This window comes from Myxine glutinosa, chromosome 9 (genome assembly GCF_964187855.1).
Source record: "Myxine glutinosa chromosome 9, kmMyxGlut1.1, whole genome shotgun sequence".
NCBI lineage: Eukaryota > Metazoa > Chordata > Myxini > Myxiniformes > Myxinidae > Myxine > Myxine glutinosa.
Window position 1 is genome coordinate 66,612,545 of NC_136269.1, and position 16,061 is coordinate 66,628,605.

General features: G+C 41.7%; 1 protein-coding gene across 2 annotated transcripts in view; it reads right to left on the reverse strand.

Moving 5' to 3' along the window:
• The window catches only part of LOC137435358 (serine/threonine-protein kinase MRCK alpha), a 318,221-nt gene that overhangs the window by 104,087 nt on the left and 198,073 nt on the right, over nucleotides 1-16,061 (reverse strand). The window contains exons 21-22 of one of the 2 annotated variants that reach the window (XM_068129068.2): nucleotides 13,815-13,891; nucleotides 9,486-9,578 (exon numbers count right to left, since the gene is read on the reverse strand). In XM_068129068.2, coding sequence (XP_067985169.1) covers nucleotides 9,486-9,578; nucleotides 13,815-13,891 — 170 coding nt within the window. The remainder of the gene's footprint in view (nucleotides 1-9,485; nucleotides 9,579-13,814; nucleotides 13,892-16,061) is intronic. The other variant, XM_068129069.2, reaches the window with a different exon arrangement.

The window sequence follows — 16,061 nt, forward strand, 5'->3', positions numbered from 1 at the left end:
CCGATGTTGATATGCTTTTGATGATTGAAAAGGCAAAGAGAGGAGGAATTTCACAAGTCTGTTCAAAGAGATATGCTCAAGCAAATAACAAGTACATTCCAAATTATGATCCATCATAATTATTTTATTTTATTATTATTTTATTCCAAATTATGATCCATCGGTAGAGAGCTCCTACTTGATGTATTATGATGAGAACAACCTGTATGGCTGGGCAATGTCTCAGGCTCTTCCTTATGGAAAACTTAGATGGGTAAAGGAAAAAGATTACAAAAAGGTTTTACAAGATGTATGTATCTCTACACAAAAAGAATTGGATGATTCAAAGGTTGGTTATTATTTTGAGGTCGATTTGAAATATCCAGAGGAACTTCATAACCTACACAAAGATCTCCCATTTGCTTGTGAAAAGGAAAGTCCAAAGAAGGAGTGGTTAAGTGATTATCAACAATCATTTAATATAGGTGAATCAACAGAAAAATTACTTACTACATTATATGACAAGAAAAATTATGTTCTACACCAAAGCAATTTGCAACAATATTTATCAGAAGGTCTAAGAGTAGGGAAGATCCACAGGGTTCTAAAGTTCAATCAAAGTCATTGGCTAAAGGAGTACATTGATTTTAATACACAAAGAAGAACAGTCAAAAACAGATTTTGAGAAAGACTTTTATAAGTTGATGAATAATGCGGTCTTTGGTAAGACCATGGAAAATGTGAGGAAAAGACAAAATATCAGACTTTCAACATCTTGGAAACAAGCATCAAAATTAATTAATAGACCGAGTTTTACTAGAGCTGAGGTCTTTACTGAGAACTTTTGTGCGATCCATTTGATTAAAGAGAGTATTGAAATGGACAAACCTATTTATATTGGAACATCAATTCTTGATTTATCAAAGTCATTAATGTATGATTACTTTTATAATAACTTGAGGAAGAAATATCAAAATGATGTTAATCTACTTTATATGGATACAGATAGTTTTATTTTGCAAATTAATACTGATGATGTTTATTCAGACATGAAAAAGGACATTAATATCTATGACACTAGTAATTACAGTCCAGAGAGTGAGTTGTTCTCTTCTAAAAATAAAAAGGTGATTGGAAAGTTTAAGGATGAATTAGGAGGAAATGTCATGAGTGAATTTGTGGGATTAGGGTCTAAGGCTTATGCTTATAAATACATTGTGAATAACGTTGAAAAGACTGATAAGAAGTTAAAAGGTGTAAAGAAAAATGTTATTAAAGAAAGAATAAACTTTAAGGATTATTATAACTGTTTAACAACAAAGAAAGAAGAGTTTAGAAAGATTAATGGAATAAGAAGTTATAAACATAAATTATATTCAGAAGAGGTGAATAAGAAAGCATTGGGGGCTTTTGATGATGAGGTTTATTTTAGAAAATGTAATTGATAGTCTCCCTTATGGTTATATAAGTATATAAGTGATAAGTTAAAAAAGGGGGGGGGGGGGGTTAGGGATTTTAACGGGCTACCGCCGCCTTTTTACTATTATATAAATGATAGAACCAACTACCAACCAGACTAAAGAGTGGAGGTGTAATCAACCTTGGTATATAAATGGGAAACATAACGAATGTGAAAAATATCAAATAGGTATAATTGAAAAGACAAATGGTACAAAAATTTACAAAACAAATAAGAGAATTAATTTAAATACCGGTGAATTGGGTAAAAAAGATGGAAATATTTTTGAGTGGACGGAAAACTTTGATGGTTGTCAGGAAAATATATACTTTAATTTAAAAATGGTATGTGGCACTGGAGGCGCTCAAACAAGAACATTGAGGGAGGTTTATTATTTTATCTCAGCTCAGTTAAAATATCTTAATAAAGAACCAAACTCAAACATCTTTTTTGTTAATATATTAGATGGTGAAGGGAGTGGCAAGAGAATTAAATTATTTCCCACGCATAAACAAATATTTGTAGGATCAATGTTTGAGTGGTCGACTCGGGATCATTGATAGTAAGAGTACCATAAAACCAAGGGGGAATCATTGTTTGAGTGGTCTAATGAACAACATTAAGGATAGGTGTCAAAAGGCTAAAAGGTTCGTAAAGAGGTGAGAGGAAAATTAACATGTAAGTGAATGGGTCAATGTTTGAGTGGGTCAAAGATAATCTGCCAGATGATATGTAGAAGGATTATAGGTCTATAAGGGAAAACAAATATTTGTAGTGTTTGAGTGGTCTAATGAACAACATTAAGGATAGGTACTATAGACAAAAGGTTCATAAAGATTAGGGTGGGAGAAATAGAGGTGTTAATGGGCAATGAGGTCAAGAGGAAAATTAAAATGTAAGTCAATGGGAAAATGAGTGTCCCAGAAGCAACATATATACACTACTAATGCATGTGGTGAGCTGAGTTGCAGAGTTGAGCATTATGTATAGTGAGGATTACTGGTGTGACGATTGCGGGAGAAGATAGAAGTTTTTTCAGATGTGAGCGTGTTTATGTAAATGTGAATGAGTATGTACACAGGCAGTTCCCAACATTCGCGGACCCTGCATATTCACCTTTTTCACGGGCGCACATTTTATTTTTTCACATGCGCATAAAAATATTTTAGCCGCTATAAGTGAGCTGTGTGGCATTGTCCCACCATTTACACTGTGAACATAGCCTCGCGACATGTCCCACGAGTTGCGTAACAAGTCGTCCACCGCGAGTTACTGCCCAGAATGAAACCGCTTCACCGCATCTATTAGTGATTTCACCATGCCGCTCAATATGGCATCATCCGAGCTGTTACACAATGAAAATGCTCCACTGCATCTACCACCTGCTGCGCAATGCATTACGCCCCGCTAGTTGCAGAATGAAAACTCCACCGCATCTTTTACCAGCTGCATATGTTATGCCCTGCATACACAATTAAAACATTTCACCGCATCTATTACCAGCTGCCCAATATGGAATCCCCCAAGAAACAATGGGCAGACAACCCACCCCTCCCGCAGCTACCACAATTCCCACACGGCTACTTATGTCCACCGTATCCTGGGTCTCAATCATTCTTCACGGCCCGTTGCTTTGACCTGTGTTTTCACCTCTCGCTCTGTTCATCGTTCGATCATGGCTCCCAAGTGCAAGAGCAGTGCTGGAGATGCGTCGACTGCCAAGAGGCAGAGGAAAGTGATGAGCCTGAGGCAAAGTGGAGCTGGGAGACCAGCTTTCAAGAGGAGAGTGCAGCCTCTCTGAGCAGGCATTATGGGGTGAACAAATCAACTGTTCGCTATATATGGAAGAATGAGAAGGCAATCAGAGAAAGTGTTGCTGCGAGAGCGCAACAAAGCACCAAGGTGGACACTGAGGTCTGGGACGTCCACATAGAAAGGATGGAGAAGTCTCTAAGCTTATGGATATAGGACAATGCGCAGAAGAGCATGCCTTTAAGTCGACCTCTCAATCGTGCAAAGGCAAGACTTATTTACGAGCATCTGGCTAGGCTGGCGCGGGTGGCTCCAGCACAATTGATGCACTGAGCGATGCATTCTCTTCAGCACCCTCTCCTGCCTCTCCCTCAGTACACGACTCATCAGCAATCTCACATGCGTCGGATTCAGCGCACTCACCTACATTCCTTTCTGTGCACATCAGCACCTTCGCCTGGGTCGCCTTCAGAGTTTGAGGAGTTCACGTTAATTCTTCTTCATCATCACCATCATCATAAAAGTTGTGTGTGTTGTGAAATAAAAATTTGAAACGGTGTGTGCATGCTGTTGCTTTTTTAGTTTCACGGTATGGTTGGTTAAGCACTTTTAATAAAGTGGGTGATGAAATATGAAGACGATTCGGTTATTCGGAAGCAGGCAAGAAACGGCTGAGACATTGGAGCAGTATACGCAAGTGTTACGACAACTCGGCAAGGACTGCGGGGTGCTGGCTCGGACGGCCATCGAGGGCACCGATGACCTAATGCGAGATGCCTTCATTACTGGTCTCCAATCGCCTGCCATTCGTCAGCGACTGCTCGAGAACGAGGCTATGACCTTTCAGGTTGCGTACGAACAGGCCAGGGTTCTGCAACTGGCCCAGGTCCGGTCTGAGACGTACTGACGTCAATATCTGACGACAAGCGCCGCGACTGCCGAGAAACGCTCGGAAGCGGTTTCCGTCGCGGAGTGAGCTCCCGAGTAGGCTGCCGCTTGCTTGGATCCCCTCGGCGAGAGTCCAGACACTGAGATCGGCCCGATTACAACGACTGCGAAATGTTTTTTTTGGTGGGAATCGCCGACACCCCAAGGAGCCAGTATCCAGCTCGAGACGCGTTGTGTAACTGTTGTGGCAAGAAGGGACACTTTGCCAAAGTCTGCAGATCGACCAAGGCTAGACAGACGATGCTCGTTCGCACGCTCACATCTAGAGCAGCGCCTGTCATTGGGGTCGCGCCTCGCAGCCTGGCGAGAGAGGTGATACCTATGGTGATTAATGATGAAGCAGCTGATGCTTTGATCGATACTGGGAGCAGTGAAAGCTACGTCAGCCAAGCTCTTGTCAGAAGACATGGATGGCCCACTGTTCCGGCCACTCAGCACGTGAGCATGGCTTCCGTGGCCCTATGGCAAAGTTTAAAAGGGTTTTCTGTGGTGAACTTGGTAGCTAATGATATATTGTATATGGATGTTATGATGATGGTGCTGCAGAATCTGTGCTCCGATGTTCTTCTTGGACTTGATTTATTGAATCGGCACGGGCGTTTAGAGATGAAGTTCAATGGTGAACAATCCCCTAACGTCTTCTCGGTATGTAGCTTGGCAGAGATGTCAATCGAGCCTCCCCCGCTATTCTCGTGTCTGACACCAAATTGCCGTCCGATAACTGTAAAGTATAGGCGATACTCGTGCCCGGATCCTCAATTTATCGCTGATGAGACCAAGCGGCTGCTACACGAGGGTATCATCGAACTGAGCAGCTCGCTTTGGAGGGCACAAGTGCTCGTAGTCAATTACCCTAATCACCGGAAGCAAATGGTCATCGATAATGCTCAAACGATCAATCGATTTACCCAACTTGATGCCTACCCACTAACCAAGATGGACAATATGGTCAGGGAAGTATCTACCTACAGGATATTTAGCACCTCGGACCTTCGAAGCACTTATCACCAGATACCGATCAGGGAGACAGATCACCTTTACACCGCCTTCAAATCAGGTCAGCAGTTGTACCAACTCCGTAGGATTCCCTTCGGGGTCACTAATGGTGTTCTCTTGCTTCCAACGGGCGATTCATGACTATATCCAGAGAGCAGATAAAATATGTTTTCGTGTACGATGACAATGTCACAGTCTGCGGCCGGGATCAGGTGGACCATGATACTAACTTGCGGCGATTTTTGGACATAGCTCAGAAATACAACTTAACCTTCAATGTGGATAAGTGTAGCTATTCAGTCAAAACAGTAGATCTCTTGGGGTACACCGTGACCGGAGGGAAGATACGACCTGACTCTGCTCGGCTGCAACCTTTGCTCGATATGGCCCCTCCTGTTGACCGCGCTGCGTTGCATAGAGCTATGGGTTTGTTCGCTCATTAATCCAAGTACATCCCACAGTTTTCAGAGAAGATCAAACCACTGGTAGAATGCAAAATATTTCCACTAACCTTGGCCGTGAAGGCTGCCTTTCAACCATTGAAAGACGACATCGCTAGTGCTATTGTGACCTCGATTGACGAGACTTTTCTTTCATGGTCGAGACAGATGCTTCGGCCAGTGCGATCACGGTGACGCTCAAACAAGCTGGAAGGCCAGTCGTGTTCTTTTCTCGAACTCTGTCTGACAATGAAAAGCGGCATTCTGCCATCGAAAAGGAAGCTTATGCAATTGTAGAAGCGATCAGAAGGTGGCGCCACTTCCTTCTAGGCAAGCCATTTTCAGTTGATTTATGGACCAACAGTCCGTCGTATTTATGTACGATGGCCACCATCCGCAGAAGATCAAGAATGAGATCGCTCGCTGGTGCGTTGAACTAGCCGATTTAAGCTTTGACATTGTGTATAGACCAAGACGAGATAATCTAGCTGCTGATGCTCTATCTCGACCTGTCTGTTCGGGGATGACCACCGGCGAGTTGCGTGATATTCACGAAACGCTTTTCCATCCAGGGGGCATGCGGATGGCCCACTTCGTGCGGAGTAGGAATCTGCCCTTTTCTATAGATGAAGTCCGGCACATATGTAAGACGTGCTCTGTGTGCGCCGAGGTTAAACCGAGTTTTTACAGACCACCTATGGGAACTCTGATTCATGCAGGAAGGCCGTGGGAGCGTTTGAACGTGGATTTCAAAGGTCCACTGCCGGCTGCAGGGATGCGCCGATATATCCTTACAGTTGTTGACGAGTACTCCCGATTTCCATTCGCTTTTCCGTGCGTAGACATGTCATCTACGACAGTTATTGAATGCCTTTGGCAATTGTTTTTACTGCTCGGATGTTTTTACTGTTCACTCAGTTAGAGGTACGGCCTGTTTGTCTCAGGAGATTAAGCAGTTTCTCCAGGATCGAGGTGTAGCCTCCAGCCATACCACGGCGTACAGTCCTCGAGGCAATGGTCTGGTGGAACGATACAACGGGATTATTGGGCGAGCCATGTCAATGAGCTTGAAGTCTCGCGGTTTGCCTCCGCAGCTGTGGGAGCGCGTATTGCCTGATGCACTGCACACTATCCGTTCGCTACTGTGTAGAACCACGAATGAAACGCCGCATGAGCGCTTGTTTCAATTCCAGCGACGTAGTGCAAGTGGGCAAGCGCTACCCTCTTGGTTGACGGAGCCCGGTCCGGCTCTACTGAGACGAGCGGTCAGACAAAGTAAATATGAACCGTTGGTGGATCGCATGGAAATTTTGGACTACGCACACTTTACGTTGCCCGACGGAGACGAGACTACTGTATCGGTCGGGCATCTTGCACCCTGTGGAGAAAGGAGAATTGACGAGGATGAGAAGGTTGACGGAATCGCTGATTTCCCCGTCAGAAAAGAGTCGCGGCATGGTTCGATCGGGGATGATGTGATTAAGGATAATGTCAAGGTTCCTGAGGTTACGGTCCCATCGGTATCGCGAAGCCCTCAAAGAAAGCGGTCCGAAGAGGGTGATCCTTCTTTTGCGAGTTCCGAGGACCCGGGACTGAAGGTGTTTATCGAACCCGTGCTGGTCGATTGTGCTAGCCGCCTACTCGTTTTGGTTGGTAGAGATCTGCACTGTGTTATGTTGATTTCTTGTTTATTTGCTATTTGTTTGCTAGCTTGTTTTTTAATGGAGGGAGAATGTGATGAAATATGAAGAAGATGATTCAGTTGTGGGATGATACTGAGGAGTTGATATATAATGGAATGTAGGGTAGGAAGGAGGAGTAGTTTGTTTCATTTCTGTATTCTGAGTGGTGTAGAAGTAGAAAAACCTCTACAAGCCAGGGGTAGGCGAGTTATCGCAGGCATTCAAATTCAAACTTGTCCCTGACCCTCTAAATTAATTAAATGTATTGTAATGACAATGAGATAGAACTAGTTTAGTTATGCTGTAGACCATAATGATTCTGGGCTCCTTTACCGAGATTCAGAGCCGTGCAGCCAAGTAAGCTCGGTTAGAGAATAGGAAGGATATAGTCCTTTTTAGTCTAATATTGCATAAATAATATACTTTTTATACGATACGACTTTTCATACGATACCTATATATTATATTATATTATATATATATATATATATATATATATATATATATATATATATATATATATATATATATATATATATATATATAAAAGATTTAAAATATAGATCTTGTAACAATGATGTATAAATAACTCTCACTCATTGGAACTTTTGCCACCCTGTTTTTCTCCTAGAGGGAGATTGAGAAAGAGCAGATGTCCCCACGCACACGAAGCATGTTTTTATCTCATAGGAGCAGTAAGTTCTGTTTATCTTAGAAAAACAGTTAGAAATCTCTGTTCCTCATGACGTGACATCCATGGCCGCTAGAGTTGAAGATAACGAAGAGAGAGCTGACTGCCAAGGAGTGGAGGAATCACGAAATGCCGAAATGTCTGTTATCTCTCTGAACCTTATTAGACCTTTCCCTCTTTCATCTCCGACTATAAATAGCCATGCAGCAGAACATCGGCAAGGCTCTCGGTTCAGTTGTATGTATGAAATGTAGTGTGTTGAGCCAGCGTGGTGATTTTATTTTATTTTATTTGTGTATGTGTTACTCTGAATTGAATATCGGTATCAGTGAATTGAGGACTCCCACGTGTCATTAAAATCAGCTGATTGTACTTCTGAAACAAGCTTGGACAATTAATTTCTTGAGTCTTGTCAAATCATTCAAGGCTAAATTAATTAATTCCCTAACAGTGGACACTTGAGTGAGGTATGATGGAGAATATTAATTGTCACTTGTTTGCTTATATATTAGTTGGGAATGCTATTTCGTTCTTTCTTTGTAGTTCTAATATTATTCTTTTATTTTGTCTTATAGAGTATGGAGAGATAGATTTCAATAAAGCCTCATATCTGGGAAAGAGGTCTCGACTTGATTTCATAACAAAGTGCAAGCGCATTCATTCATTAAATTGGAAGCAGTACATGGTATTGTCGTTTTTTTAATTTGTAAGCATTTTTATGAAACTGTAATCATGTGCATTTGCAGTCGAAAACATTATTAACTTTTTTTAATTTCCCCTATGAATCAGGAACCGCCAGGAACCTATCCCCCTTTTCTCACTGAAACAATGCCACCACATCCATGGATTCGACATTTGCAGCATTTTGCAGGAACGTATCCCCCGCGAATGTCTGGGTCCGACTGTATTTATGGAATTGTGAATAAGAAGCAAGTTTGGAGGGCTGGTTTGTTGTTTGATTTGTGGGCATATATTGGAAATTGACCTACTTCATGTTTGGTTAGCTTTGGAATAAATAATTGAAGTACGGCCAGAGGCGTTGGCCATTGAGACTGATGGTCTCGAAGGTATTTTGTGGGTGTATATTGGTATTGTCCTCTCGGTTCATTGGTATTTTCACAGGTCTGGTGGTAATATTTACATGTGCATTTACATGTCGATACTGCATCTGAATGCATGTACTATTGGCTAGCACTGGCAAAGTCTATATAAACAAAGAAAGCTTCCAAAGCCACTTTTAATTCAAATTGCTAAGTTACGGTGACAAAAACCCCAGGAAAAAACACCTCTCACATCACCAAGTAAAAGCAGAGAATTGAAGTTTTGAAAGTTGTATTCACATTGAAACCATTTGCAATGGGGTTTTTACTTTATACAACTTCAGTTTCACCAACTGGAGGAATGCAAATGTCTATTAAGGGACAAGGAATGTGCCACAATAGCAGTGTGCGTCATGCAAGTGATAAAAAGAGCAGGGAAAAGTAAATAGAAACAAGGCCGATGATGAGATATTGTAAAATATGGGGGCAATTATATACCTTGGATGAAGTACTCAGGTTAGAGTGCATTGGGAGGGATGAAGCTCGGGACAGCTGTGGAGTAGCTAAGGATTGTGGTGTTTGATCCTTCTCCTTAGATTCAAACAGAAAGGCAGAACACAAGGAATAATTGAAAGTTCATAAGGCCAGGACAATTACAGCTTTCTACTCAAAAAAGCCAACTATGTTACATTGAAACAAATAATCTTAGTCCACACAAATGTGCACTAGCAAAACAAGGAGAATTTACAGACGTGAAGACATGCCAGTGGAGGCCAAGATATGAAAGCAAATTATTCCACATGTGCACACTTGCTAAATAAAATGACAATTATAAAATGACAATTATAATTGTTCTTCTTTCACAGCCCCAATTATTCCCAGATTTTTGTGGGGAAGGCCAGTGGAAAGTTGGCCCTAAGTCTTTCACGAACCAGCTTGGCCAGGCCTGACATTCGCCTAGTTAGGGCAGGAATTTGGAATTTCGCCATGGTGCCGGCAATAGTTTGCCGACTCTTCTCGAAGGACACTTTCGGATACTTAATGTCTAACAACTAATGTTGACAAATGAGATGCCCAATTCAACATTCATCCAAGGGATGGCACGCACATTGATGCCTCACCTTGCCTGAAAAATACCAGGATGACAGTTTATAGCTGGGTCGAGATTCAAACACAGGGTAGACAGCTCAGAGGTGAGTGTGCATAAATTTAGGCTATCCTGCCAGCCATAATAAAATAATAATAATAAATAAAATAATAATTATAAAATAATGATAAAGTTACGAGCAGCTATCAGGCTACCAAAGCAGTGACACCTATAGTTGAAAGAAAGAACAAGGAGACACCTTTTAATTTTTTTTTAACTGGAAAAACAAAAACCTAAAAAAGAAAAGCAGTCTCTTTCCTCTCAACATTGCTGTGAACGAAAATGACTATTGTCTTGGTTGCTGTGGATGACATGTTGGTTGCTATTTATAGGATATGGTCAAAAGCGTTGAAGTAATAATAACTATAGCCAATACCCCTTATATACCAGTTTTGTCCATGAAAATTCATCAAATTCCTTATATTGAAAAATGGGCAATTTTATTTAGGCTGTGTGATCATTCTATTTATTTTCTATTTTTTGGATACAAGATCGAGGTTCGTGTAAGAGCTAAAATACTTGCTACCTTCAATTTTTAGAGAATAGAAAGACTTGCTACCGTCAAGAGCATTGGCAAGCCGTGGGAAGGAGGAGGTGGGGGGTGGGACATTGGGTACCACCAACACATGTAAAATTTGGTGGAGATCGGTGAAAATTGTAAGTCGGGCCCCCAACCCCCTTACAGAGAAGGGAGGGGGGGGTGCCCTTGGGCTTCCCCACATCCCTTGTTTGTCCAAGCCTCCAACTATTTGTCGCTCAACTCTGCTGTTGGTGTGTTTTCCCCCTCTATTTATACTGTTCGTTTTGTTACATGGCATCCTGATCCGTTCTGGGTTGTAGCTGTTCTACGAGCGTTTAATTTGTATTTTTTAAATGACAACAATAACAACTGGAACGGCACTTGGTAGTGTGCATACCTTCCTTCACCAGGCTGAACAGTTTACGTTTTGTATCCCTGCACTGATAGGCCAGATCTTCATCCGGCCTTTAACCAAAATCAAATCAGCTTATTCTTGTCACCTACCCAACAAGCGTTTGTGGCAGTGTGGGTGGGGCAAGCGTTTGCAGTGGTGTGGGCACTCATGATGGTGTGGGTGTGGCGAGTGTTCGTGGCAGTGTGTGTGTGACGAGTGTTCATGGCAGTGTGGGTGTAGCAAGTGTTCGTGGCAGTGTGGGTGTGGCGAGTGTTCATGGCAGTGTGGGCATTCATGGTGGTGTGGGTGGGGCAAGTGTTTGCGGCAATGTGGGCGCTCATGGTGGTGTGGGGGTGGCGAGTGTTCGTGGCGGTGTGGCTACTCATGGTGGTGTGGGTGTGGCGAGTGTTTGTGGCAGTGTGGGCATTCATGGCATGTGGGTGGGACAAGTGTTTGCGGCAATTTGGGCGCTCATGGTGGTGTGGGTGTGGCGATTGTTCGTGGCAGTGTGGGTGGGGCAAGCATTCAGGGTGGTGTGGGCGGGGCAGGCATTCAGGTTGGTGTGGGCAGGGAAAGCGCTTTTTGCAGTAAGAGCAGTGTGGGCCAAATTCTAAGCCCTGAAGCAAACTTTTTAGAAAAAAAGAAAAGGAAAAAAAGTGTGATTCTATGTATCACAAATGTTACAAAACCTTTTTCCATTTTTTTTTTTAATACGACTCTTTTTAGTTGAGGCCTACAATTTTGACAAAAGTGTAATCCATCATTGATGGTGTTGGGTCTCTGTTTGGCGAGTAATGGAAAAACTGGTGCTATGGAAAATTACTTCAAAATTTCTTTACCAATATTATTCCTCCGAATTCATCAATATTCTTGGCCTGATTGTCCTGTTTTCAACATTTGCAGAACATGTGTTCTTCCATTTCATTGGGAAATTAGCAATAGTTGCATTGGGAATGCTCAGTCATAATTGGAAATAGCACAAACATTGACGTAAATGGCACAAATCTTTGTCATAAAGTACCAATTCATGCTGAAGGTTAGTCAGCTGATTATCTCATGGGATGCTGAGCAACTAGCATATTTATACAACAACACAACAGGCATTTTAAGGCCATTTTCCCTGCAAGAGCGGGGGTTAGCCTTGCGGTCCCCATGACAATCTTCTCCAAATTGTCATGGTTCTATTTTTGAGGCAATGTTTTTATGGCCGGATGCCCTTCCTGACGCCAACTAGCATATGTATAAAGAAAGTAAATATAAAAACAAAGTAAACAAATTATACAAATTTACTTTACTTTAAATTTACTTAAAAGAAAGTAAAAAGAAAGGAAACAAATTCTACAAATTTCAGAAAATTAGTTAAAAATACAAAACTAGAATATCTTGGTTGTATAAGTGTCCACCCCTCCCATCCCTCCCTCCCCCCCCCCCCCCCGAGTGAATACTTGGTGGAAGCACCTTTGACAGCAATTACAGCTTTGAGTCTGTTGGGATAGGTCTCTACCAACTTTGCACACCTTGATTGAGCAATATTTGCCCATTCTTCTGTACAAAACTGTTCAAGCTTAGTCAAGTTGCCTGGGGAGCGTTGATGGACAGCACTCCAAGTCATGCCATAGATTTTCGATTGGATTTAGATCGGGGTTCTGACTGGGCCACTCAGACATTTATCTTTTTGTTCCTTAGCAACTCCAGTGTTTAATTTACTTTTCACTTGGAAGTTGTGGGTTACGATGTGTAAATAAAGGTGGAAAAAGGCTGATTTAATGCAATTTAATTCCAGGCCTTTCAACAGAACATAAGATGAAAATTTTGAAAGGGTGTCGACTATCTATCGGCATTGTATGTGTTCAATAAATTTAAGGTATTAAAAATCTTTTCAATGTCAATTTTATTGTTTTTGTCAATTTTTTGGTCATGTATGAGTGTTCAGTGACATTGAACGTCCAATGTAATGTAAAAAATAAATGGTAATAATATTGAGATTATGTATTTTTAGTACATCTTTGTAAATTTGTAAACTGAAAATAAGGGGGTGGGGGTGCGGGTGCAGACCCCAATTCTTTCGATGCAAATATGTATGGCAGAGTGCTGATCCCAGTAGGAGTATGTATAACAAGTGATAATGTAAAATATGTCAATTCTGGGGGATTACAGACAGGTGTTTCACTTGTTGTTTAAACGTAAGGAAAGACAAGTCAGCGCTTACATTTTATTTATACTAAATAAAGATGCACCACCCTTTCTCCTTCTGTTTAAATAACAAACTACACCATCCTTTACTGTTTCAATGCAGACATGAGATGGGTGAGTGTAAAAATGAGAGATGCAAGAGAAAAAATTCCAAAGAACAACTAATTTATGATATAAATGGATAATGAGAGGTTTCTAATGGCCAAAGATTTTCAACAAAGCAAATGCTTTTTTTAAGGGTAGTGGAATGGCTAATTGAATGGTCTGGAAGAGATCCAAGGAGAAAGTAATACAAATCACCTCTTACTTTTTTTTCTTTTGTGAAAAATGTTGAAGAGGAAGTCAGCTTGAACTGAAAAGATTGCATGTTGAGAAAAAAAAGAAAGTGTCATAAACCTACAGCGCATCGTGCATGCCTAATTTTACATCCAAGTAAGTCACCATTTGCTGCTTGAGATCCTGCTACAGTTATAGCTTTCAACAATAACTGTAAGCTGCAAACATCGGCAGAGATGGAAAATAAGGAAATTTAACAGACTTGGTCATGAAGTAGCTTCTGTTGATAAAACTCACATCAACTCTGTCTATTGGTGAAGGTGGGGTCTTGAGTATTGGAATAATAGAATTACTGGCTTCCTGCTGTCTCGATTCTGCAAAGCCGGCAAGGAGAGAAATTACTATGAAAAGTGGCAAAATATTACAAAAGATCTATTTTCATGTGTTTCACTTCATTTATCTTCTATTTGAGACTCACAGACAGACATGGATTATCTTTGTGAAATGCGACATGTTGTCTTTTGAGTAATCCGGCAGCGAAGCTATGGGTCGTATATGCTCATATTAATTACAAGGGCATTTTACACAATGGACAATATACAGTCACATGAAAAAGTAAGTAGGCCCCATGTAAAGTTTTGACTTTTTCAACATATTTCAACATACAGCTATTTGATCTTCATTTCAACAATATTGATAGATAATGGTGATATAATATAACAAATATCATGAAACATTTACATTTTGTAGTCCATTGTATAATTTAAATAAACATAAATGCAAATTTCGCATGTGGAAAAAGTAAGTACAGTGAAACCTTGACTAACGAGTGCACCAACTTACGAGTTTTCCGAGATACGAGCCGTCGCTCGGGCGGTTTATTGCTTTGAGATGCGAGCCGAGATCTGAGTTACGAGCTTACGCCACCCGCCACCAAGTGGATTCCTGTCACGTGGTTATCTTGCCGTGCAAGCATCTCTGCCGTATATCGCTGCTGCTTTGTTTTCGCATTTTGGTTATTTTGGAGCTTACGCCACCCGCCACCAGGTGGGTTCCGGTCACGTGGTTATCTTGCCGTGCAAGCATCTCTGCCGTATATAGCTGCTGCTTTGTTTTCGCATTTTGGTTATTTTGGAAAATTTCTTAGTTTTAACCATGGGTCCTAAGAAATTGAGTGCCAAGGGCAGTACTGAGAAGAAGAAGAGGATGTGCTTGGATATAAAACACGTAATCGTCGAAAAACATGAGCGAGGTGTGCGTGTTGTCGACTTGGCGAGGCAGTACGATCATAGTACTTCTACGATATGTACGATTTTGAAGCAGAAGGAGTCGATAAAGGCTATAACGCCAGCCAAGGGCGTTACGATTATTTCAAAGCTCCGGACCTCTATCCATGAAGAGATGGAGAAGTTGTTGTTTGTGTGGTTGACGGAGAAGCAGCTCGCAGGAGATACCGTGACCGAGAACATCATGTGTGAGAAGGCCCGAGACATTTACGGGGATTTGGTGCAGCAGGCGGCGGGAACATCAACGGACGAGGCATCGGAAGTCATTCAAAGCCAGTCGGGGATGGTTTGATAATTTTAAGAAGAGGACCGGCATTCACTCCGTCGTCAGGCATGGTGAGGCAGCAAGCTCGGATGTGAAGGCAGCTGAAGATTTTATTATAACTTTTGCCGAACTGATAGAAGCCGAACGATACATCCCCCAGCAAATCTTCAACTGTGACAAGACAGGGCTCTTCTGGAAAAAGATGCCGAGGAGGATGTATATAACGGCAGAGGAGAAGAGCATGCCAGGCCACAACTTGTTCAGAGTGCCGGCGATAGCTCGCCTTCTCTTTGTGGAAAACACGGTGAGATCCTTAACATCCAACAACTAATGGGACGCAAACGGGGCGCCCAGTTTAGCGGTACACACATTGATGAATCACCCTGCCTGTGAAACACCGACATGACAGGTTATAGCTGGGTCGGGATTCAAACCCAGGCTGGAGTTTAGAGTCAAGTGTGCGTACCTCCAGTCCAGGCCATCCTGCCAACTTGTATGCTGCATACAGGTGAAATATAAAGCGCGAGATATTTTTATATATACTGTATATTTAAAAAAAAATTGGTGTGGTTTTTGGCGGGCTGGAACGGATTAATAGCATTTCAATGCATTTTAATGGGGAAATTTAATTTGAGAAAAGAGCAAATTGAGTTACGAGCTCGGTCACAGAACGAATTAAACTCGTAAGTCAACGTTTCACTGTACACCCCTACATTTATCACTACTTCAAATACCTAAAATTAGAATCAGGTGCACCAGCTCAGGTGCAAATGATTAGAACATCGTTAGAGAGGATCTTGGAGGAACCTGTCCGATTTAAACCTCAGACATTTAGTTTGGTTTGCTCTTTATTGTTGACGTGTGCGGCGTCACCATGCCTAGATCAAAAGAGCTCTCTGCGGACTTCAGAAAGAAGGTTATAGATGCCTACGAGACTGGGAAGGGATTTAAAAAGATCTCCAAACAATTTGAAATCAATCATTCGACTGTTCG